The 25,944-nt window shown below is 32.2% G+C and overlaps 4 protein-coding genes across 4 annotated transcripts; all 4 read right to left on the bottom strand.

The window, feature by feature from the left end:
- Positions 1 to 353: 353 nt before the first annotated feature.
- On the bottom strand, positions 354 to 2,089 carry LOC145005453 (uncharacterized). Its single transcript, XM_078964541.1, has 2 exons — positions 1,177 to 2,089; positions 354 to 1,060 (listed from the first exon to the last, which is right to left on the bottom strand). Exons 1-2 carry the CDS (start codon positions 2,087 to 2,089, stop codon positions 354 to 356), a joined length of 1,620 nt encoding a protein of 539 aa, XP_078820667.1.
- Positions 2,090 to 2,982: 893 nt separating this feature from the next.
- On the bottom strand, positions 2,983 to 4,429 carry LOC145005444 (uncharacterized). The gene is made up of 4 exons (XM_078964529.1): positions 4,197 to 4,429; positions 4,077 to 4,140; positions 3,732 to 3,971; positions 2,983 to 3,456 (listed from the first exon to the last, which is right to left on the bottom strand). Exons 1-4 carry the CDS (start codon positions 4,427 to 4,429, stop codon positions 2,983 to 2,985), a joined length of 1,011 nt encoding a protein of 336 aa, XP_078820655.1.
- A 4,268-nt stretch (positions 4,430 to 8,697) lies between these two features.
- On the bottom strand, positions 8,698 to 10,777 carry LOC145005433 (uncharacterized). Its single transcript, XM_078964518.1, has 7 exons — positions 10,764 to 10,777; positions 10,223 to 10,294; positions 10,041 to 10,112; positions 9,497 to 9,555; positions 9,298 to 9,370; positions 8,984 to 9,142; positions 8,698 to 8,812 (listed from the first exon to the last, which is right to left on the bottom strand). Exons 1-7 carry the CDS (start codon positions 10,775 to 10,777, stop codon positions 8,767 to 8,769), a joined length of 495 nt encoding a protein of 164 aa, XP_078820644.1. The 3' UTR covers positions 8,698 to 8,766.
- A 7,900-nt stretch (positions 10,778 to 18,677) lies between these two features.
- Positions 18,678 to 19,981, bottom strand: LOC144997657 (uncharacterized). Its single transcript, XM_078957539.1, has 2 exons — positions 19,736 to 19,981; positions 18,678 to 19,653 (listed from the first exon to the last, which is right to left on the bottom strand). The coding sequence occupies exons 1-2, from the start codon at positions 19,908 to 19,910 to the stop codon at positions 18,875 to 18,877; spliced, it is 954 nt and encodes a 317-aa protein (XP_078813665.1). The 5' UTR covers positions 19,911 to 19,981; the 3' UTR covers positions 18,678 to 18,874.
- Between the last annotated feature and the right edge of the window lie 5,963 nt (positions 19,982 to 25,944).

Below are 25,944 nucleotides of genomic sequence, written 5' to 3'. Positions count from 1 at the left end.
TTTCATTTAGACGTAAGCTATTTATTACGGTCATTTGGTAGACTATTTGTGTCGAATAGTTCATTTCAACGGATAGTTTATTGCTATGTGCATAGTCCTACAATACGACACAAGTTGAGTCTACATTTGGAATTTCATCTAATAGTTCATACTTGATTTTACAATATATATAAATAACAACAATCTGCAATCATGTAGTTTTGTACATTTATAACATGTCCAATATATAAACTACACCAATCTGCAATCATGTTACTTCATCTGTTAGCACTACATTAAATATAAAATAAAATGAGCATCTAAGATACATAATTGAAGAAATTGTAAAATACTAAGTTGTTGATTGTACCTTGTTAATCATATAAAACTTCTTTGTACACAACGTTTGATGTGTAGATTTCATCATTATCAAACGTTTTTTCCGGCTTTATTAATACAATGGTATTGACACGTGATATTCCTTTAGACAATATCACATAAAGTTGGCCATGTGAGAATACCGATTCTGGCAGATAAACACCGACATTTGGAATTGTTTGTCCTTGAGCTTTTTTGATTGTCATAGAGAAACTAAGCCGAATTGGAAACTGTTTTCTCTTTAGTTTGAATGAGAACATCTCACCGTCAGACGGACATAGAGGAATTATTGGTAAAAACACTCTTTTCCCAGTATGTTGGTCAACAACTATCTCTGCATCAATGGCATTTTGTTGGAAAGCTCGACATATCAATCTGGTGCCATTACATAACCCGTTTGAAGGATCGATATTTTGCAAAAGTATTACTAGGCACCCAGTTTTTAACCGAAGATAATGAGGGGGTACACCACTAACATTTAGCGAGTTCAAATATTCCATCAGATATAAGTTATTTTTGTCATATTTCGCTTCATCACAACTGTAGTAAACTTTTTGCTCGCCATATAATCGTTCGATCAACTTATTATTAATCTCATCAACACTTTCATTTTTAGTTAACAATATCGCCCTCGAAATGATAAATTTTGAATCAGTGCCGTTGGATTGCAAAGAAGGAAATATTGCATCAATCAGAGCGTCCACTGAATTAGGTTTATCAGTGTATGGAATGGACATGCTATCAGGTATACGAATAAAGGACTCGTCCAATGTTTCCGTTTTTCCATCACCGACTCGTAATAAAAAAAAATCATAAAACCATGGTCATTTACCGCTCTTATGTAGATATTTAATCGAATCCTTTTAACTGAAGCCCATAAAGGTGACATTCGTAAGCTAGAGTCCACAATTTGTGCTTGAGTGCCACGTCTCACGACTGACAACACTTTTCTAAAGTCACCTCCCATAACCATTATCTTTCCACCGAAAGGGAGCTTCTCATCTGTGATGTCTTGCATTGTCCGATCAACTGCTTCTACCACCTGCCTCTTAGCCATTGTTGCTTCATCCCATACGATTACCTTTACCTCGCAAAGTAGTTGAGTCTTACGACTTTGTTTAGTGATCTTGTGCATCGAGTTATTATCAAGATTGAGGGGAATTCCAAATCGTGAATAAGCTGTTCTCCCTCCTGGCATGTTGTTAGCTACAACACCTAAAGTGGCAGTTGCAAGTGCATTAAGACCACGAGCACGAATATTAAACAACAAAACTTTGTACAAAAATGTCTTTCCAGTTCCACCGGGACCATCTATGAAGAACACACCCGGAATATTTTCATCAACATGCCTCATTATCTCATCATATGCAAACTTCTGGTCTGGATTGAGAGAGTCTCGCGCAAGTAAGTCTTTATTTTCCACATTTATAGAGTATTCTTCTTGCACCTCATGATAGTCTCTTGAATGTAAATCGATGTGTGCAACGACATTTGGAAGGTCGTAATCACTAAGCTTTTTACTCATAGATTCTAGGAAGACTCTAATGTCGATGATGACCATATTTTGCACTCGTTTGGCACATCCATATTGTTTCCTATAATCTTCAGAAAGAGAATCATAGTGGTCGTTCCATAACTTGCGAACATTTCCTGGTTCACAAAAAATCAGCATCGTCGCAAATAACCTTCTAAGTGCACTGGGAAATTGAAATATGAAGCCTTTACAAGACATTGTGATAAATTATCATCGGTCTCTATTAAAACTCTTTCAAGAGCTGCTTGTGTATAAATCTTCAAAGCAGGTAGGCCCAATAATATGACATAAAATCAGGCGTAGATAGTATCTCTATCCTTCAGCTGGATTAGCCTAAACAAGTCGACCAATCATTGATTTATGTTCCTTGGTCCTCCAACAATGGTTGCTCTGATTCAATGTAAAATGTTTGGGAAAATCCTTATACAAATATTTTCTTGCATTGGAATCTTCTTTATTCTTCTTGAAAAATGTCGTCAACATTGAATTTTTTTCCTTTCTCCTTATCAACAATGTCTTCCATTCTATCACCCTCTTTGAACCTAACCAACTGTTGATTCGGGATATGTATTTGCAAGGCCATCACACAAGGGTGGATTTTTAAAAGAGGAAAGCTAAAAACTCACCATAATAACTCAGGAGGGGATACATAAAGTGCGTCATGAAACTTTCGTATCTCATTAATAACAATATTTCCTTGGTCTTTTTCAATATGGATAACTTGTTTGTCATGGCCCTTATAAACATATTTGAAAAGGTACTTCACAGACTTTATACCCGAACAAACCTTAACGTTGATATGACAATTAAACATCATTAACAACTTTGGGTTGTATGGAGCCACCCATCTGTTATCCAATGTTGTATTTCTTACAGTCACCTCAATTCCATTATTTCTCCTTCTATATAATTGATATGAGTCCTCTCCTTGTGATGTCTTTTTATTGAATTGCCTAGGATATCGGAAACGACATATTTTTGGCACACCCTACATACATGGATTTTTTTCTCATAAGCTACCACAAGGACCGTGCATCATGTGACTTTTGACGAGATCATGCATTTCAGGAAACCTTATTGGGTCAAGAATTTCAACACACAAGTTTGTCATAATCGTCTGGATTATTCATCTTATACCCATGTGTCATTATTAAGAGGAAATATGCATGTGGAAATCCACGCTTTTGAAACTCTATCACATACACATATGACCCCACCACACCAATTATATGTCTCTGGAATAACTGTACCTTGAGATCCTCTAACTTAGCATGAAAAACTCTTGCAACAAGGTCCGGTCGATCTTGAGCTGACTGTCCAGGCAATAACTCATCATCGATTTCTTTCCATTTTGGGTTGCACGTCATTGTAAGAAATATATCAGGCCTCCCATCATCTTGAACTAAAGCCACGACATCCAGAAATCTTTGTTGCATGTCACGTGGACCTCCAATGAAACTTGCAGGTAACACAACGCTTTGTCCAACCCTACTTCGTTGAGCCTCATCGGCATTGAAGCAATCAACAATGCACTGGTATAAATTGGCTCTAATTTTGGTTTGGTTCTTTTCAACAAAAACCAAACATGTAGTCTGAATCTTTATATAGGTATCTACTGCAAACTGCTAGAACAATCTCCCTCCCATCAAAATCACATTATCATTCGACTGTATCTAGAACTTGTAACAATAGTACTCCCGCATACTTACAGTATTCCTGCCTTTTTTGAAGTAGATTATGTGATACCATAATTTATGTAAAAATATAAATTTAATATCCATATATTTAAGGAAATATTTGTTACATGTTTTAAATATGTAAAAGAATGTTAAAGGCGTACCTTCTGAACCTTCATCATTGTCTTCATTGTCAATATGAATTTCATCCATGGCGACCCTATATCTTGGTATTTTAGGATGTCATCTAGACTCACCATTGGGGAAGAATAAAGGATACAACAAAGGATCATAACAACCAAAGTGAGGTTGAATTTCAGTACTATAGTTAGACCTCCCATTGACAATAATACTTCTTTTATATGCAGTGATGTTGTCATTTCTTCAACCCAAATACCAGCAACCTATTCAAAGGTGTAGTTCAATAGGGTGATTAATATGATATGTATAATAATAAATATGACACGTTTAATTTTAAAATGAATAAAGATAAATGTTAATATTCACACCTGAGATGTGGTCGGCTTATTGTACACCCTTTGGTCAAGTTCCACTGATGCATTCAAAGTCACTCTATAATTATCAAGCGATCCTAGATAAAAAAAAGACGTTTAAATGTTGTGACGTACGGATTTGAAGCAAGAATACGTGTTAGTTTTTGAATGATTCTTCTATCAACATTCTTCCAAGAGGATCTCTGTGATATTTCAGCTTCACCATCATAAAAATACAACTGTAAATACCTTGATTTTCCATCCCTTGAAATTAACTGATTGATATTATGATAGAGTGTTCCGTGCGCACAAAAAGTGTAAATTCCAGAAGTCATATTGGCCAACTCTTCATCCACCTTTACACCCATTGCTGCGAACGAAAAGTTTGAGTTATACGCCCTTATATTGTACCTGAAGCTTTCTTCTAGCCGCTCTTGCCTTGTGAAGAGTTGGTGCAATTTTGTGGGAATAGTGGAGTATGCCAATTTTGTCTTCCTACTCATGCAACAAAAGGTAGGGAATTCATATTGTAGTCGTTTTGCTCCACAATAAACATAAGGGTTTTGAGCCTTTAATATATGATATTCCATACAATTTTTCGTAAACAAAATCATATGGATCCTCCTGAAAGGCGTAAACTCTTCTTTTTGTCATCATAGTTCGTTCCTTACTTCGTTGATAATATTCTTTATTATAAGTACTCGTCATTTGAGCTGCACTTATAACACTCACAAAGGAATCTTCGTTGATATTTTTTTCATTTGTCTCCATTGTAGTGCAACTTGTGAGTGTTGTAGGTTGACTACATCTTTCACCGTTAGTTATCCTTCGCATTTTGTTTTTCTCCTTTTTTCGTGCATAATAGTTTCTATTGTATCTTTTTCGATTTTCTACAAATATGTTATTTTGATAAATAATCATATATTATAAATGCAAATATATATATATATATTCATATAAACGACATACATTTTTCTGTATCTATCGGGTTTTGAGAATCATCACAGTTTTTGTTTCCCTTATCTACGGTCCTCATTGCACACTATAATGGAAATGTTAAGAATAAGCACATATTATATTATCAAGAATGTAACATTTTGTAATGTATATCATGTGATTTAGTAGTCATGTATGTGTGTGTTTCACACGAATAAAAATGCAATAAATAATATACTCTAAAAAATACAAAAAACAATTGTACGATACCAAAAGCTTAAAGCATTGCGTGATGTGATGGGATGAACGTTAACAATTTTAAAAGTACAAACTTTTCATTTATCCGATTTGAACATTACCAACTGTATACATGCTCATTAATTCAACAAAAGATTCTCAAATGAAACTAATTTGCTGATAGAAAAATCATCAAAAATTATTTTAACATTAAGTTTTTTAGTTTTTCAGAAAGCAACACAACCCTTAATAAATAACGAACTATACTAAAAACTTGTAATCCAAAAACACAATAGAAGAAACTAATACATAGTTAGAAGAAAATTTCCATAGATATCCAAAAATTATTATATATCAATTAATAAGCCAACACAAGAAAAATAAACCACATATGAAAAAATTCACCACAATATGTCTAACATTAATATAGATCAACTATACAACATTAATATAGATCAACTATAAAAGCAACGTACTGGTAAAAGTGGTCAAAACTTCAAAAAAACACCACCACCAAATGTCTCACACATAATTAAAAATTATTCTAGGCATATTTATGATGTTAAATGTTTTCGGCATCCTCGGTTGGAACTCTACGTTGCTTAATTTGGTTGATATCAAAATACTCACTGAAAATAAGATAAAAACTATTAAAACGTATTGATTTAGTTATTTTAATATCACTACAAGTATTATATTTTTCTAGAAAAAACTTACTTGAATCTAAATGAACCAATTTCACCCGAGAAACAAATATTATATACTTTCTTTTTATCACATAGACAGTCTTCACAATCTGATGGCGTGTTCGGTCGGTTATATATAGCTTCATTTTTATTATACTTCCCCTATTTATAATCAAACCTTCCCAAAGTCATCTAATTTTGTTTTAGTGTAACAACAACAACAATAATAATAATAATAATAATAATAATAATAATAATAATAATAATAAACACTTACGGCCCATCTTGAAGATATAAAGTGAACAAAGTTAACGTCAGTAAACCAAAGTAACGGGAATAGTTTCGCTTGCATTTGATTATTTTTCCAACAATATCTAAAAATAACGATAATTAAAAGGATGTTTTATTATTTTAAAAACTTTAGAATGCTAAAAATATATATATAAGTTGTTAAATTTACCGATCATCATTTTTCTCTTTGTCCGATCTTCTACTAAACTTTTTATCGAGGAACCAATGGAAAAACCGGAAACCATGATATGATAGCATCGGTCAAACAATTAAATCGTGTGTTATTGTTGATCGTAATCATCAAATCACCACGTAATAAATTGTATTGTTGATACCTTAGATACTCAGCATAGGTTGGTTCGATTTGGAAATTGTTTAAAGAGAACACATCACCCAATAAATCCTCTCCATAAATAAAACGCATTATTTGTTGTGGAACAACTGCTACCAATTTTTCTCTCTAATAGAAAATGTAATATTTTTATAAACAGAATACTTAAAATAATTTTTGAAAATGAAAATAAGATATAAATAGTTTTTAGACATACATTTTATTTTGATCAATGAGAAGAATGAAGAATTTCTTTGCTCTCGTGTCTCGCCAAATGAAATCCACACGAATGGGTGTCAAAATATACCACAAATGGAAGTTTAGTAGCAATGAAAATGCATCAACGTAAATGTGGCCGTTCATGATTCTAAAAAATAAAAAATAAATAAAAATAAAAAAATTGAATTAGTATAGAAAAATTTTATGTACGAAAATATACCATCCATGTTTTGTGAATTGTTCTTCGTATCTCAAGTCTTAACTTGTCTGTGTTTGAACTAATGATAGCAGCCAACCACATGTTTAAACAGGGGATATCTGATAAAAGGGCATCTTTGACTTTTTATTAAGAGGAAATTTAGGAAAATGGTATTTTCTTCCTTTTATTATGAAAGAATATTATGTGTTTATTTTGAACTTCATATAACTATATAACTGTTTTAAGACTTTCGTGAATGATTGTTAGAGGATGAATTATCGGTGCAGGTTCAGATGAGTTTTTGTTCTTTAAAAGTACTGGTATGTAGTAATTAAATGAATTAGACGATTTATATAGAATCTTTATACATTAAAAAAGTGGGCCTAAACTTAAGGTATTGCACATTTTAAATATTCCTCTTTCCAAATTGTTATACTTAATAACTTTCTTTACACCATTATAATTTATATTGCTATTTTTTTTTTATCAAGTTTAAGGTCTAAATTTTCACATTTTTGTATTTTGACATATGGGTTGAGTTGAAACATTATAATATTTTCATTAAGGTTTATATATCTTATTATAAACTCAAAATTCCCTTCTTTTTCAAAAATAACTTTCCAAATCAGTAACACATCACAAAATACAGTTTATTATAATTGAATTGTATGTTGCTATTATGGTATTAAAAGGAAAATATGATGTTATATGTCATAGAAAACACAATTATGATTATATTATGGGATAGAAATGAAAGTTTGATGCTATTTGTGATAATAAAAAAAACACATTTAACATGCAAAGATGAATTAAAAATATTAGATCTGGACAACAATGGTAAACCTAGCAATATGAAATATAAGGTTATAATCAAAGAAGTCCCAAAATTAATAGTCATTCCAAAATTAATCAAGTTAAGATCTTACCATCAATACTAACATTGACAAATATACTTGAAATTTTAAAAATAAATGTAATAACTAACAAAATCCATACAAAAAATATTTAAAATCATACAAAACTTAACAAATATACTCAAAATTTTAAAAATGAATATAATAATTGTCAAAATCCCTACCAAAAATATTTAAAATCATACAAAACTTAACAAATATACTCAAATTTAAAAATGAATATAATAATTATCGATTTTATTTTTGGAAATATATTGTATTTTAAAGACCATGCAACCGATCGATTTTATATAAACGTAACTTTTTTCTAGATGCAAAAAATAGCAATATAATTTATTTATTTATTTACTACAAAATCATGTTCTTTTTATTCTCTACGGTATTGTAGCTTAAAAAAAATTTCTTATTAAAAACGATATACTACGAAAGGTTCTCTTATCGCTCATTTCAGATAAGGGTGTTCAAAACCATACTTTCGAAATTTTGGATATTCAAAAAATTATGATAATGGACATTGATATCCGAATTTGTATTCGAATTTTTGGATATCCAAAATTTCGGTTGTAGATAGATATGAATTAGTATATCTGGATTTTTTTTTCTATCGCTCCGATTAATCATTTTATAAAAATAAGTAACATATACCAATAACATGAAAAATATCATTTTAGTCGTCAAAATGGTCACGTTTGTTGTCAAAAAGTCTTTTTCCAATGAAAATGGTCACTTCTTACTATCAAAAATATGATCTAGTTAAAATACTCATTTTTACGGTATAATCTCTATAACTAATTAGTTAAAACTTTGTTACTCTTTAGTTGAATCCCACTAACATGTTCATCTTGCATTGCACCAGCATATTCTTGCATCACTTCCCTGTGCATTAAAAATGTCAAACAATATGAGTAACCCTTCCATGAGTCAAACCCAATGGAATCTAAAAAAAAAAAAAAAAAAAAAAAAAAAAAAAAAAAAACTATATTATGTTCATATGGTTGGTATTAACAAATTCATCTCTACAATCCTCTATACTCATTTTGTTATATTTAACCACAAATGTTAAATTTCAAAATGGTATCATAATTAATCAAATATAAAGGTAACATATGGGGCCAAATGATCTTGAATCAAAGCTAGAAGCTGAGTTGTCACCTTCTACCCAACAATGTCCTTCCAGAACCTTCACAACACCACCAACATTACTGATATAATCACCTTCCATTGCTACTATTCTTTTCACACATATCTCATTGTAATTAGTTGGATCACTACAAAATAATCCAAAACTATATCCCAATTATCATCTATCATATTCATATATTGTTATTTTCAAATCAGAAAAGAAAAACTATGACTATGATCGATGTCATTGGATGTGGAAAAGACATGAATGCCCTCCTAATACAAGAAAATTACAACATACCTGAAAATTACTACATCACGATGTGCGAACTTATATTTGTCAAGGCAAAATTTCTCTAAGAAAACATAATCATCTGCATATGACATTAATCATTAATGTGGGATAGATATATAACACCAAGATGCTAACAATCATTAATGTGGGAAAAATTAATAATATGGGATAGACTTTTTGGTGTATGAATTATGGAAGTAGCTACCTGTAAATGATCCAACTGAAGGATTATAAGCATACACATCAGCATTTCCATAAAGACAACTTCAGTTTTGTCTAGTAATCCAGATGTACAATAGGCTCTTACTAATCGATTCACACATATGTAATGAGAGTAGATGTTGACAAATGATCAAACCAATATGTCATAAATATAATACAAAGACAACAAAATGGTTCTTACTAATATGATTGGATCATATCTTTTATTGAGATGAAATTGAACAACAACACTGATGATATCTACCATGTAGTTTGAGTGGGAAGAAGATTACTAAGAGCACCCCATACCTTGTTCATATCAGTTTCCTTTTTCATGAAGTTTAAAATATGTTGTGCATCAGATGAATAACTTCACCAAATGAACCTGCATGATTAACATCACTTTTAGTAAAACTAACTATGCATCTTTATATGTGAGGATCTCAATTACTGCCAAATAATTTCACCATATTTAATGTCTACAAAAAGACAAATGGTGATAGTGGGTACTATAGTAATGAATAAGGATTCAAGATGAGTGTTCTTACAACTCTTGTAATCTTCTCAAATTTCCAAGTTCAGATGGCAGGGAACCAGTGAAACTATTTGTGCTCAAACTCCTACAACATAGAAAATATATACAGATTGTAAAATTATAAACAACAAAGAATTAAACAGAAAAACTTATTGCTTGATGGCAAAAACACAAACAAAATAAGAAGAGACATACAATGATCTAAGATCAATAAGTTGTCCTAGCTCTCGTGGAACCTGTCCTGATAACGCATTTATGCCAAAACTCCTATAAAAAAGTTGAGATTATCATCATATATCTGAAATCTCAGATGTATTCTTAAATATATAGAGGTTTGAATTATTAATTAAGTTTAAAGTATCAAAAAGGGGTGGCTTACATGATCTGTATTCGAGTTAAATTGCCAATGGAAGGTCACAAGGGACTTGTCAAATAGTTATGGGTCAACTAACTGTAGCAAACACTTGATTATTTAACATAATACACACATAAATATTCATAAAATGGATATATATTTTTATGTTTTAACTTTCAATAATAGTTGACAGTACATTGAAGAAACAACCGCATACATACAAATTTGTAAGGTAAGTCAAAGTCTAGAATCCTTCTGGGACTGGACCCACAACATCCATTCCAATAACCTTTCTGATGATTTGAAGGGTGGGAATTGGGGAAATTACAGTCGCATTTGATGCCAAGATTGTAACCGAAGGCATTTTCCAGCGCTGCCAACCACAGAGCATCCATGTAACTTATCGAGTTGACCAGAAAGCGGTCCAACAACCTCAGATGATGCAGATACACATACACAAAGTTTCAATAAGAACAACACCTCAAATTTCACAGAGAAAATCAAAAAAAGAAATTATTTTTAAAATTTTGAAAAACGAACAACGTAATTGAGCCATAACTCAAAATTTGGGGATTGAGAAAAAATTTATGCATAGTAAAGACTCAAAAGTATCCGAAAAAAAAAATCAAGAATCGGCTTATAATTACCTTCAAGTAACCGAGAGTTTTATTGAGAAACCGGGCTCTGCGAAAGGTCGGGCTTCGAAACCGAAAAGATAAATTTTTCGGGCTTCTCGGGCACTTCGTGGAGTATTACGGGGTTTACAATCGATACCGGGGCTTTGTGGGATGTTAAGATGAAGAAAATATGGGTTTAGGGGTTAAAATTGACAAATTTTCAAAGTTACCCGGGAGGTCTCGCACCCTCCTATTTATAGGGGCGAGGCTTCTGATCGGAGGGTCAGAAAGAAGACACGTATCGCAGATACAAGGGTTCGCAGGGGGTGGCTCGCACGAGGAATGCACGTGCGAAGGGCTCGCTGGAGGCTCCTTATTGGACCACGGCTTACTGGGCACATGCGAGGTTCGGAGGTAGGTGGTGCGAGGTTCGGAGCTAGGGTGGTGCGAGGCTCGGTCCGGATGCGAGCTTCAGATTGGGCCTCCCTTTAGTCGAATCAGAAGAGGACACGGGGCGACACGCAGCAGTCTCGCATGCGAGGTGACTCAACAGTTCCGATACGTGGTGCATGCGGAGCGAAGACACGTGGCTAGCCTGTTGCGAGGGTGACGTGGCCGAAGCCACACATGCGAATTTTCTCGGTTTTTGTGAAAAAACTTCTAAAATTCATAACTTTCGCATACGAGCTTCGTTTTTATCGTTCTTTATATGCAAGCATAGCTAAAATTACGCTCTACAACTTCCGTTTAGACTTCGTCGGCTAATTTTGACTTTAAATTTTATATTATTATTTTTAACAGATCGGGACAGGAAATCCGTTAAAAATTCATAACTTCTTCATACGACGTCCATTTTCGTCAGACTTTTTACCGTTACTCTCCTAATGACGAGACCTTCAATTCTCGTTTAGGTTGTGTTGGCTAAAAATCGCTCGATCTAAAATTCGAGTTTTTAGCTGTCTACTGCTACGCTGAAACTTCGAAAAATCATAACTTCCTCATACGAAGTAAGATTTGGGCGTTCTTTTTATCGAACTTCTCGATTTAACGAATACTACAACTTTCGTTTAGATTACTAAGGCTAAAAAGTAATTTATCGAAAACTCACTTTTTACAACATTCAGCATCGTGCCGGTTTTGTCGCGAAACTTCAACAGGTCATAACTTCTTCGTTATAACTCGGATTTTGGTATTCTTTATATCCCCGAAATCCTTGTTTCGACCACTAAAACTTTATGTAAAGATATAGGGCTTATCTCACACTTTAATTTTGATGCTTATTTTTATTCTTAATTAATTAAGCTCTAATAATTAAACATAAAACACATAATTCACAAAATATTCACATAATTCCTTTTCATTTCTTTAAAATGAGTTACAAAGGTTAACCTAGACTATCAACTCAATATAAATGCCTAGGCTAGAAACACGAGTGTTACACCTGAGCTCTTAAGGATTTTTCGATCTTCTTTGGTTTTATGATGGGACGTCTTCGGTGGGGGAGGTCGGCAGTCGTGGACCTTCGGTGGGAGACATTGGTGGAGACACGTGAAGAAGTAAGGATGTTGGTTTCAAACCCATCTAACCCACCAGGGAAATTATTGATCTCGATTCCAGTTTTTATGATCTCGGATTTTCTCTTTTCTTTCCTAATGATCTTCCTTAACTTCCCCGAGAGTCTTGGTTAATCATGGTTGATCTCAGTTTTCTAGGGTTAGGGCTACTTGTGTGTGACGGAAAAGGTGGACTGCATCTTTTGTGGAGATGGATGAGAATTGGTTTGATGGCGACTGTTGTATGTTTTGGAGATTAGGGTAAGGTCCGTGTAGTGTATAACATATATGATCCGTGTAGTGTAATACGTATATGATTGGTTATATGTTTTATATTATTGTACATGAGGTAATACATGTTGTACCTTTTAATTTTCAAGAAAGAGGCAATATGTTTAATAATATAGTATATGTATATATATATATATATATATATATATATATATATATATATATATATATATATATATACAGTGAGGACTCATTTTAAAGTGAAAACTCGTGAGGACACCTTAAACGAATTGAAAAAAAATCTTAAAAAATACAAATCATAAAATCGAGCATAGATTTATGTCTGGAAGAAAAAAATTTGGAAAATTTTTTTGCATCGTTAAAATTGATCCATGATTTAATTTTAATTTTTAATTTTGCATCATTATGATCCTTGATTCAATTTTAATGATCCAAATTCTTTTTTCTCTCAGACATAGATCTATGCTCGATTTGATGTTTGTATATTTTTTGGATTTTTTTTTCAATTTTTTAAGGTGTCCTTACGAGTTCTCACTTTAAAATAAGTCTTCACCTGATCTTCTCTCTCTCTCTTTATATATATATATATATATATATATATATATATATATATATATAGAGAGAGAGAGAGAGAGAGAGAGATGAATGATAATTTGAGAACTCATATTTTTCGAGAACCCAAGAACTAAAAGTGGAACGTTGGATAAAAAAAGGATGATCAAGATGCATTGTGGCATTTTTGCAAATACATAGACAAAATAAGACATTGGGGGGGGGGGGGGGTATGATTTTAAAATGACTCATTGGGGCATTTTAGGAATAAAATATTTCTTTTATTCCCCCGATTAAATCTTTGATTTTTTTCCCTCTCACACACACGTCGTCTTTTTCACCAAATCACCCCTCTTCCCTCGATGGACCTCAATCACCATCGGTTTCAATCATCGAGTCTACCGATATCCCATTAAAGCACCATCGTCTCTACCACATTGATCTTAGTTATGTTCATACAGAAAACGTTAACCCAAAAATCATTTGGTTACATGATCCACCATTAATGAAATTAAGAAGGTAGTAAAGGTGCCTTTCCAGATCCAAATTAAATCAACAAAATGTGCGTTGTGCATCTATGAACTAGCCATCCGCGGATCACTTAAACGAAATGTCTAATGTGCATCTCTAAACTAACCATCGTTTAGAATACATGGTCCACTCTGACAATCATCACCACCCTATCAATTGATCGCCTTCCTCATCACCTCCTTTCTGTCTCCATCGACCGACCTTGTTTCCGATCAGATCTGTAGGAGGAGATTAACAAAACGAACTGTAGTTGCTAACAATGGAACTCATTTCAAAGTACCGATATTCGCACAATACAGGTTCTGATTTTTCATTTTATTTTGTAATTGATATCTATCGAAGCATATTCCTATGTAAATTTTCATATGATGTTATTTAGTTTAATTTAATATATTTAGATGCTTTATAAATTATATATGCTTTCTATATGTTGATTATTATAGTATGCTTTATCCAATTATAATGTCAATCCTTCTCATTGTTTCTAATAACAACATCACTCAAGTAACAATTGGTCAGCCTTCTCATTGTTTCTAATAGAAACAACACTCAAGTAATAATTGGTCAACAGAACCAAGCCAAGGTGCATCACCTAAGATAATCTAATGCTATATTTGAGTTTTTTTTTTTTTTCATTTTGGTAATAAAATCAACTACTATTCTTTTTTAGATAGTGGATAAACAGAAGAAAGAACATTATACTTTCAACTTTCAATTTAGGTTATTTGTTATTGACTTTGTGCTTTTTATGTTCTTGGTTAGTTTGTTTGTAGTTTGGTAGAAGTTGTGTTCTTTGCTTCAATTTGTGAGTTTGTAAATTTTAATGGTAGCAGTAAACAACTCTATATTTTTCACGTTAACAAATTATATGAATTTTTGTTCAGGAATATGAAAAAGTCAAAGGAACTTGATGAATAACATTTAATTATCTTTATTGTCATGGTTGGATGAAATTGAGTTCTTGGTTAAAGCCTTCCTCCTTTTTCATCAAAACCTAATTATAAACTACTTCTAGTTTTATTTTATTTATATATAACAAAGATTGATTAATGCTTTACAATGTCAATCCTTCTCACCTGTTTTACTGTTGAATTTCGTTCAACAGAACAAAATGTATTTCCATTTACATTTCGAGTAAAAACTTTCTTGTGAGAAAACGAGTTATTGTTATAGATGAAAAAGGTTAGCTAGGTTTGATGAGGTGGAAAGCAAATAAATGAATTGTAATCATAAAGATGTTACATAACGCAGGGAACGAGTTTTGAGGTTGATGAAGATATGTGTGGGGATGATAAGGATAACAAGGCTTTGCAAGAGATCATTAACAATATGAAATTTTAATATGTTTTTCGATTGTTGTTGTTTTAGTGGCGCTTTGTGGTCAAAAATAATAATAATAATAATATTATTATTATTATTATTATTATTATTATTATTATTATTATTATTATTAAAAATACAAATAAAAATACTATTTTTTGAACTTGTTAGTATTAATATTGTTACTAATACATATAAATGCATTTAAATGAAAAAAAAAATATTAATGACATTGCTTAGGAGTGGAGGTGGAGGAGATGATGATGCTTTTAACATTGAAATTGTGAATGTTATTTTTACTTTGTATATTGTCATTTCACATTTATTATTATTATTTTCAATTCAGAATATTAATACTTAACAATTTTAAAAAAGGTTGCATATTTGTAAAATTGTTTATAAATAGTTAAAGAAAGAAGGATTTCTCACTTTGTATATAAAATTGTTTAAGGTAGAAGAAATACTTTCCAAATCCAAAAAAATCCACTATAAACATCTACATAGATAACCCATATCAAAATTCAAAAATATTAATTACAATATTTTGTTTAATAAAAAGTAATAGAAATAATTCAAAAGTATTAATCAAAATTCAAAAGTATTAATCCAAAAAACATGTCCTATTACTTTTTATTAAACAAAATATTATAATTAATACTTTTAAATTTTGACATGGGCTACCTATGTAGATTTGTGTAGTAGATATGTTGGATTTGGAAAGTAATGCTTCTACCTTAAACATTTTTATATACAAAGTGAAAAAATTTCAGCCTTAAACTATTAATAAACAATTTTATAAATATGCAACTTCTTTTAAATTGTTAAGTAGTATTATTCTAGATTGAAATAATAATAAAAAAATGTGAAATGACCATATACAAATTAAAAATATACAAGCAAATATTCATGAATTTAATACTAAAAGCATCACCATCTCCTCCACTTTCACCCTTAAATAATATCATTAATATTATTTTTTTCATTTAAATACATTTATATATATATATATATATATATATATATATATATATATATATATACACACATATATATATATATATATATATATATATATATACACACACTATCTTATAAAAGAAATCTCACTATTTCTAAAAATAGATTGAATATAATAATATTATTTTTTAAGACGTTCAAATCATTAAGCTAATAGTACAAGTAGTCATCAATAAAATAATATTAAATTTTAACATGTGTTTTGAATCATTATATTTCTCAACAAATTATACCTCCTTTCCTGAATTTTGAATAATTCAAAATTTTAAACCATCAGAAAATACATGTTGATTCAAATATCCCTCCTGCAGATGGCTCTTTCTTAACAGGTTTTTATTTTAATCCTTAATTGTAATTGATTTCATCATTTTTAACTTTTTGTATTTTTATCTTATAAATATATTGGGTGAATGCTTTATTATATCATGTTTGTTCCTAAAAAGGTTTTTACTATGTTTCTTTAATGTGTTGGCTTTGTAGGTTCAAAGAACTCAACCAAGAGGGCCAGTTAGAGCATTATATTATCATTAATTTGTATATTTTAGCATCTTACTTTTGCAATAAAGAACGGTTAAACACAAGATTTGACATGATTAAGCTAGTTTGTATATTTTTCATCTTGTTTAGTCTAAAAATGAAACATTTTTCATCATTGGTCCTTATAATATCAAGTTTCATCACATGAACTTCCTGATTACGGTGATTATTGTCCTTATTATAAGGTTCTATATAAATTTTGTTCAATATTTTAAGGTTTCGAAAACCTAAATCAATATGAATCTTTAAATTACATACCATCGTTGAAAATGTTTGAACATATTTTGTATTCGCCGCCCGCCGTTTTGCGCGGGTAGACGGTTATTGTGTGTGTGTGTGTGTGTGTGTGTGTGTATATATATATATATATTAGTAACAATAGTAATAATTACAAGTTCAAAAAATAATATTCTTATTTATCTTTTTAATAATAATAATAATAATAATAATAATAATTATAATGGTTATATTTGTAGAAAAATCTTAATATTTTTGTTTACAAAAAAGTCATAATATTTTTTGTTTACAAAAAAAATCTCAATATTTTGGGTTAGTTTACGAAATAGTCCCGAATTAATTTGGTACCAGTTTCAGCCGGTCAAAAGGGTTAAACTATAAATTTTTGCCGGTTTTAAGGATTTTTTTGTTCAAATTTTTTTTTGAGCTAACATGTAACTTTTCTGTGAATATTGAGATTTTTCTGAAGATTTATCTAATTAATAATTTTTTTTTTCGAATTACTATTGATGTTTATGTCCATACAATAATTATCCATATATATATGAACCCAACTCTTCTCTCTCTCTCTCTCTCTCTCTCTCTATATATATATATATATATATATATATATATATATATATATATATATATATATATATATAAAAGGCACTTGAAAACTAAATTATAAAAATTTGTTCCAACTGAATTGTACTTGTAACTACTTTAGCTGGTTCAAAAAAAAATAAGAGTAAATTGCAAAAATGGTCCCTGTGTTTGGCAAAATTATGCGACTTTGGTCCAAAATGATAGTTTGATGCACCACTGGTCCAAAATTGGATTTTTCCATTGTTTTTGGTCCCTCCCATTCACTTCCGTCCATATACTCCGTTACATGCAATAAAGACCGGGGTATTTTCGTCTTTCCACATACAGGGACCTTTTTTGCAACCTTATTCAAAATAAAAGCAGAGCTACATCACTCTTCCTTCTTCAACTTCACGAGCTTCATACTCTTCCTACTCTGTGTTCACAATTTCTTAGAGATCAAAAATTAAAATGGTGATGTGTTTCTGTGGTAGGGAAGCGGTGGTTCGCACCTCCTGGACATCAGCAAACCCTGGTCGGAGGTTTCTTTCCTGCCCTCAAAAGGTAAGTGTTCGATTTTGCTATTTTACCCTCATTTTGGAAAATCACCCTCATGTTTAGGGTTTATTTTTTTATGTGAAGGGTTCCAGATGCCGATTCTTAGGATGGATTGATCCTCCCATGTGTGCACGATCTATGTTGATAATACCCGGATTATTGAGGAATATCAACAATGTAAACTATCAAGTGGCAAGATTGAAGATGTGTTTGTTTGCAAGTTGGTTACTATTTGTGGTGGTTTGGGTGCTTTTCATTTAGTAATAAGCAATTAGGGACCCTTGTAGTTGCATGTAATTTTTGGGTGTTTTTTGTCTTATGAAATTGTAACTAGGGAATGTGGTAATTTTTGGTATTTGATAATGTAATATCAGTTTAGGGTTATTTTGGACAACTTCAGAAATTTGTAACCTTTTCAAGGATATAATGACAATGTATTGCAGTTATCACCGAATGTTAATGTATATTTGTTGTTTCAGAAAACAGTTCTTATAACCAAAAATGTGTTCCATAAACATGACAACTAACAGTTGGTATAAACCATAAACATCATTCTTCAACAATGACAAAAGGTTGACATTAGTTTCATGACCAAAAGGGCTAAAAGACCAAAATAAAACCATTACAACAAACTAGTTTTAAACCATTACATCCAAATGCACAAAAGTTGTGCTAAACCAAAAGATAAGTTTTTAAACAAAATACACTAATTCCTGCATTGACTGCTACCTCCATTCCCTCCTTGACTGCATCATGCATTCCCTCCTTGACTGCTTCCTGCATTCCCTCCTTCATTTCTTCCTGCATTCCCACCTTGACCCTTGCACGTCCTTGAGTTATGACCCCTATTGTTGCATTTCCCACACCTAACACTAACAAACTTTCTGGTAAGTTTTTCAGGTTCACCTGCACCATGATTTTGCATCTGTTTATCATATTTTTCATCTGCACTTCTCTTTCTCTTGGTGTTAGGTCTCCCAGGTTGATTGTGATGTGGTGGTGGTGTTAATTGAAATGGACAGGTACTTTTTGGCCACATGGCTCTACCCTTTATAGGGTCCACAGTGTAAGAGTAAGCTTCATTCCATGTTTGAAGCCAATACACTTTGTTAACATAAGTGTAAAGCTCCCCAACTTTGTCTCCACTATCAGCCATTTCATGTATTGTAGCTATGGCATGCCTGCATGGAATCCCATTCAATTCCCACCTTCTACATGTACATGACATATTTTTCATGTCAACCACATGCTGGTCATGCCAAGGACCATAAACTTCATACTTTGCAGTCCCATTCCATCTAGCTCTATATTGGACTGAAGCTTCCCTATTTCTCTCAAGTAACTTTGATGCTGTTGGAGTGAGTGGACCTGGAGCTTTGGACATCACTTTCTTCACATTGCAAATTCTCTTCATAAGGTACTGCCTGATGTACTCAAGACAACTTATGATGGGCTTATTCCTACCATGAATAAGCTTACTGTTGAAAACCTCACATAAATTGTTGAGCAATATATCTGATCCTGCTCTGCCTGTATTAAACAAGAAAATTATATGAACTAAACCATATACAATGAGCACTAGTAAAGCTTCACCTAAGTTAGGGAATGTAACCTGAAAAGTGGCTTCTGGCCCAATGGTGAGGGGGGATTTTCTTCAACCACTCAAAAGCATCCTTATCAAACTTGTTAAGTTCATTCATGTAGTGTTCAAATTCTGGTACTGTGGTTGCTATTGCACACTGCCATAAGTGATCTTTATACTCTTTTGTTTTCCATTTTTTCCTCATGTTCTCATAAATATGTCTTAGACAGAATCGATGCTCAGCCTGTGGGTATAGTTGTGCTATAGCAGGTAAGAGTCCCTGTAAAGGATTATTTCACATAATCATTGCAACAATCATATACAAATAAACTACTAGTAATACAAAAAGAAGAAAATAGTACCTTTTATCTATCACTCATGAAAGTAAAGTTAGAATTTGAGCACAACTCTAAGTCATCTCCCAAGCATTCTAGAAACCATTTCCAGCTACTCATATTTTCAGTCTCAACAATGGCATATGCAAGTGGGTATATGCTGTTGTTTGAATCCAATCCACAACCCTAAGCCTTGTTTTATCGTTTTTCTTAAAGCCAAGATTCCTTCTAGTCTCAATGGCAAGTTTGTTGACTTTGTTCTTAATTTCCTTTTTACTTTTATACTTTTGACCCACTTGAAAAGTAACTGTATGGACTTCACCAAGAGAGCACTTCTTCTCCTTCACCATCTGTTTTAATATTGCTTTCCTTCTTTCATCATCACTATCTTCACCTAATGAGTCCCATTCATCATTATCAATTACTTCAACATCTTCAACATCTTCTGTATCAACAACTTCATTTTCAATCTCAACACCTTTTCCTCTGTCAACATATTCAACATCTAGATCAACATTCATATAGAAATCACTCATGTCCACCTCAATATCACTTACATAGTTTTCTTCATCTTCAAGAAAATCACTGTCTTCCTCACTCCCTTCACTACCCCCTTCACTACCTACTTCACCAAGTCCTTCACAAACTCCCTCACTTTCAAATTGAACTTCCCCTAGTCCTGTGCCAAGTTCTGCACCAACACCCATACTCTGACCATTACCATCATTAAAAGTATGTTGATCAAAGAAAGGATCAAAGTCTTCAAATTGAAATGGTTGGTCATCAAAGGTATCAAACTCTCTTGTATTTACTTCTTGGTCACCAACATTTGCACCTTGATCATGAACTTCTGTATCTTGATTACCAACAGTTGCACCTTGATCACTAACATTTGCTCCTTCATTACCAATTTCAACATGTGTATCTTGACCACTAACAGTTGCACCTTGCTCACTAATATTTGCACCTTCATTACCAATTTCAACATGTGCATCTTGATCACCAACAGTTGCAGTGTGTTCCAAGTTGAAACACAATTTCTTACTACATGATTGACTCCCATCAACTAACCTCAATCTCTTATTTGAATTGTATTCGGGTGTCTCATATCTTACTAAACACAATTCAAGATTTGGGACATCTTGATCACCAACAGTTGCAGTGGGCACATCATCTGTTATTTCCTCAATTATGACCCTAGGTTTAACTCTTGGAGACATAAAGTATGTAAGTAACTTAGTTTCATTATGTTCAGTGTATACCTTGATGATCTTATGATGTTCAATGTACTGTGCAAGACTAAGTACATCAATATCATTCCCTAGAGCTCTAAGACCAAACTCCAAATCTCCATTTGGCAATTGATAGTGGTAGTAAATGACTGGTGGTACATCATAACCAAGCTTCAGCATCACCTCGTCCAACTCATGCACAGAGAACTCATCCATGTCTACCAAGTCAATGTGGTCTAATTTTCCTTCAATGTAGCTTATCCCTGGGAATTTTGTGAACCTCCCTCCATGATGGAGCTCAATAGTGAACATCGTGGGATATCCTTCTGTAAAAATCATGAACCAAACCAAAAAAACATTACTTTATATGGATTGTAAAAGATTTTTTTTTGTTTCAAAGAAATATGTAAGAAACAGAGTACGTTACCGTAAATTCGGATTGCATCAAAACACTGATTTCTTGGCCTGATTTCCCACATTTGGACCTCCCTCGTGAATTCAAACTTACGATTGCGGTTGATGATCAAATGCAAGATTTCAATGAACGATTAGGGTTTTCGATCAACAAGTTGGGTTAGTGCGTAGAGTAGAGTGAAGGGTCATTAACTGTGTATATCATTCAATATGGCGGTAATCGATGATATGGAGGTGGAAAGACGAAAATACCCCGGTCTTTATTGTATGTAACGGAGTATATGGACGGAAGTGAATGGGAGGGACCAAAAACAATGGAAAAATCCAATTTTGGACCAGTGGTGCATCAAACTATCGTTTTGGACCAAAGTCGCATAATTTTGCCAAACACAGGGACCATTTTTGCAATTTTGTCAAAAAATAATAATAACTTGGACTATTGTGATACATATTTTGAAAATCAAAATCACAAGAACAACGCTAGTTATAGTGTAGATTTTAAACATATCATATTATACAAAATAATATAAAAAATAAAAAAAATGACTAAATATATGCATATGTCATGGTTTCTTAGTTATCAAGTCATTAACCCACCATAAAAGTGGCAGCCTCATAGAACTATCAACCATACCAATCAAATAACGTTTTTCGAACAACCAAGATGACTTTAAGAATAAGTCATAAAAAAAAGTTAAAAATAACCAAATATTTTTATAAAAGATAATTGGTACCTGTTAATTCATAAAAAGTAACCCAAAAAGGTTTGGTTATTGCGACTATTATAGACGTAATTATAAAAATAAATACACGTAATTATAAAAATAATGAAAAATTACTAATCTAGCATTTTTTCTTAATTATTTATAAAAAAAATAGTCAAAAAATACCATTTAGCCAAAAATAGCCCACAAAATTGTAGTCAACTTAGGGTTGGCTAAGATCAACGCCGTTGACTACTTTTTTATTGAGAAAACTACTGTTTTGTGCAAATGGGCTACTGTTCCATAAGTCTGTTTACTTTTTCGTGGTCCATTAGCCCAAAGTATATAATGATTTTTTTTTTTTTTTCAGATTAAGTCATTTTACCTTTTTTTTTTTTTTTTTTTTTTTATTTGGCTACTTTTTTCTCTCAATGGAGCATCCGAAGAACAATCAGGTTTATCTACTTTTCATCAAAATTTTACCGTCTTTGTGATTAGGAGTATGTTTTATATATGTGGTTAATTTTTTTTTTGAAAAAAATCGAAAAAAATATATATATAAAACCGTAGGTTTCATATGAAACCTACGGTGTACAAGTGCCAAATGCACATATTGTGCATTGTCGACTTGTACACCTACGGTTTCGTATGAACCGTACGGAAATTTGTTTTTTTTTTAAATCGATTCAATGTGATCGGAATCTTGTTAATTTTGTAGTCGTATAATGCTAAATTTGTATACTAGTAGTATAGAAAATACAAAGTAAATAGAATATATAAAATGATTAAGTCTTATATTGTGTGCTTTCTCTAATTGTTTATCAGATTTTTAGTTTTATAAAACTTTATTTAACCTTAATGTTTATTTAATTTTGTAGCTTCCAAACAAATCGATGATTGGTCACTTATCTGTCAAAGCTTCATGCCATAAATTGCATGAAGTTTTGAGTCGATTGAACGGACCCGTGCGCGATCTGTTTTCAAAAACTAGAATCGGTTACTTGTTGGACCTACCAGCTCAGTTCGGAGACGAACTTCTTATTCATGGGCTGTTACTGCATATGTTGCGTCATGCTGTTGAAACGGACGCCGTTTCACGCCTATATTTTAGGTTCTCTAGACGTACACTATCATTTGGCCTGGAGGAGTTTTGTCTGGTGACCGCACTTTACATGGGTTGGTGTCCTAAATCAAGGATCAAATTTTCAACCATGTATAAACACGGATATGGTGAAAATACATTTCGGTCCAGAGGCTTCCCATATCGCACGGACACTTCTTTAGTTGTAGAAGATTTAGAGCTCCTTATCTTGAATCAACGGTTCAATGACATATCGGCTTAAGACGGTGTCCGTTCCATTTTGTTATATATCCTCAATCAAGTTTTTTTTGGGAAATGATCTTAATGATAAAGTCACCAAGGAATATTTGTGGGTGGTGGAAAAACCTGGATCAATGGAATAGATATTTGTCAATTTAATATTTATAATAAAATACTAAGTTTTATACGTTTAACTAATACTTTTTTCTTATAATATAGGTTCTCGCGGGGGAGTTATCTATGGAGTAAAACATACCCTATATTGTCAAGTATGTTTAAGAAATTTGAGGATCATATGTCCAACCATCCAACAAAAGCGATTGTCTACACACTATCGGGTTTTGTTACTCATTTGAAGGTATATTTAAGTAATTAAAAAAATATATTTAATAATTTATCGGTTTTTATTTTTTATTTTTTAAATTTTAGTTATTGCTAACACTTATAAATTAATGTATATTTATTACAAGATATGGATATGTGAGATATTCCCAGCAATCTGGGGAAATGGTGCGATACGACACACTTATTTATATCCCCGTATATTGTGTTGGTTTCATATTAGGATGTTAACTTGGACGAAATTCTGCGATCTTTTCAATGTTGATCAGGACGAGGTGCATCAACCGAAAAAAAAAAAGATGATTGCCTCAGATGCTGAGGCCTCTACTTCACATTATCAATCATATATTACTAGTCTGAATTGTGAATTGTCTGAAGTCCCTTCTTCTGTACGCTACAACTTTAGAAATGATGTAAGTAAATTTGTAAAAGTATAATTTAGTATAATAAAAAATTTCAAGTATTATTGATATATGAAAAAATTTATGTAGGGAGCATCTTCGTCGAAAACAACCTGTGAAAACAGTCAATCTTCCAAGTCTACCGAGCAAACTCATATGGTGGAAATTAACAAAAACACCACGCGAGAAATAATGGCAAGACTTGAATCTTTGGAGGAAGAAATCCGAAGATTGAAAATTAAAGATGGAACTCGAGACGGTGATGATTTGGAACATTTTTTTAATGACGCTTTTGAGGTATTGTTATCAATTTAAATATATATGATGTATTATTTAATTTTTTAACGAAGCTTTTCATTAATTATTTTTTCTTTAAATGTAAGGGAATGAGGATGTGGTATATAGTCCACAAAAATCAAATCGAGTTAACGAGGATGATCATGTTGGTAATCCATCAGAGTATGATTCTAGAAAACAAATCGCGTATGAGGTTTTTTTTTTTTTTTTTTTTTTTCAAAGTATATTAAAAAAATTAATATTTTTTTGTAGAAGAAGAAGAAAAAGAAGGTGGTTGTTGCTAGCGACATTATGGATGCGGAAAATCATATACCCAAGCCTCCTGTTGTTAAAGAAGGTCGTCCGGTTAGGCAATTGAAACCTTCTCAATATCTTAGTTCTCCTTACATTTCGGTAAGTATGGTAAAAATCATATTTACTATAATTTGATTACTATATGGATAGTTATTGACTACACATATAATGTAGGTTCAAAATGCCCCCGATATCGTATAGGTGGGGTAATACACAACGAACAACCGCCCCCCGTATTTGTCAGCGATCCCTCAACACTTTTTTTGGAGCCGTATGTGAATCTGGGTTGTAATGCTCCTGCTCTATACATGAGAAACAAACCGACTGTTTTTTTTTTTTTTTGAAACATCGGTTATACAATGAAAAAATGGAAGCAAGGTTTTGGGATAGGCTTTTTTATGCAAGTGACATGTGATTTTTAGATGAAGCGGTATGAAGACATTCCTTTATATTTATAATATAAAAAGTTTATAGGCAACTTATGTTTCAATTAAATTTAAATGCAGCATGTTGACATATGGGGAAGACTTTTGAATAAGCGGAGACCAAACGATGCTCGATGGACAATCATGCCATCGTCATTTTTTGGTGTATTTGAGATGTTCCAGTGGGCAGGAAGTGCAACGGGAAATCCGTTTGACCCATTGGATGGATGTAAATCTTGGCTGGAAGTTTACCGTGTAAGTAAAGAAATAATATATATTATCAGTGAATTTAATTGTAATTAATTGCAATGGTTGTGTGTTAAAATAGGTTTACTTTCCAATATGCATCAACCCACATCATTAGGTACTTGGCGAGTTATGGATGGACACGCTGTCATTGAATTTGTACGACAACTTCCGATTATTTGACGCCATGAAGATTATTGATTTTGTTCGGTTTGAAGAGCTTATGGA

This window comes from Lactuca saligna, chromosome 1 (genome assembly GCF_052625555.1).
Source record: "Lactuca saligna cultivar CGN05327 chromosome 1, ASM5262555v1, whole genome shotgun sequence".
Taxonomy (NCBI): Eukaryota; Viridiplantae; Streptophyta; class Magnoliopsida; order Asterales; family Asteraceae; genus Lactuca; species Lactuca saligna.
Note: the sequence above shows the minus strand (reverse complement) of the source record. Positions and strands in the feature narration are given on the sequence as shown.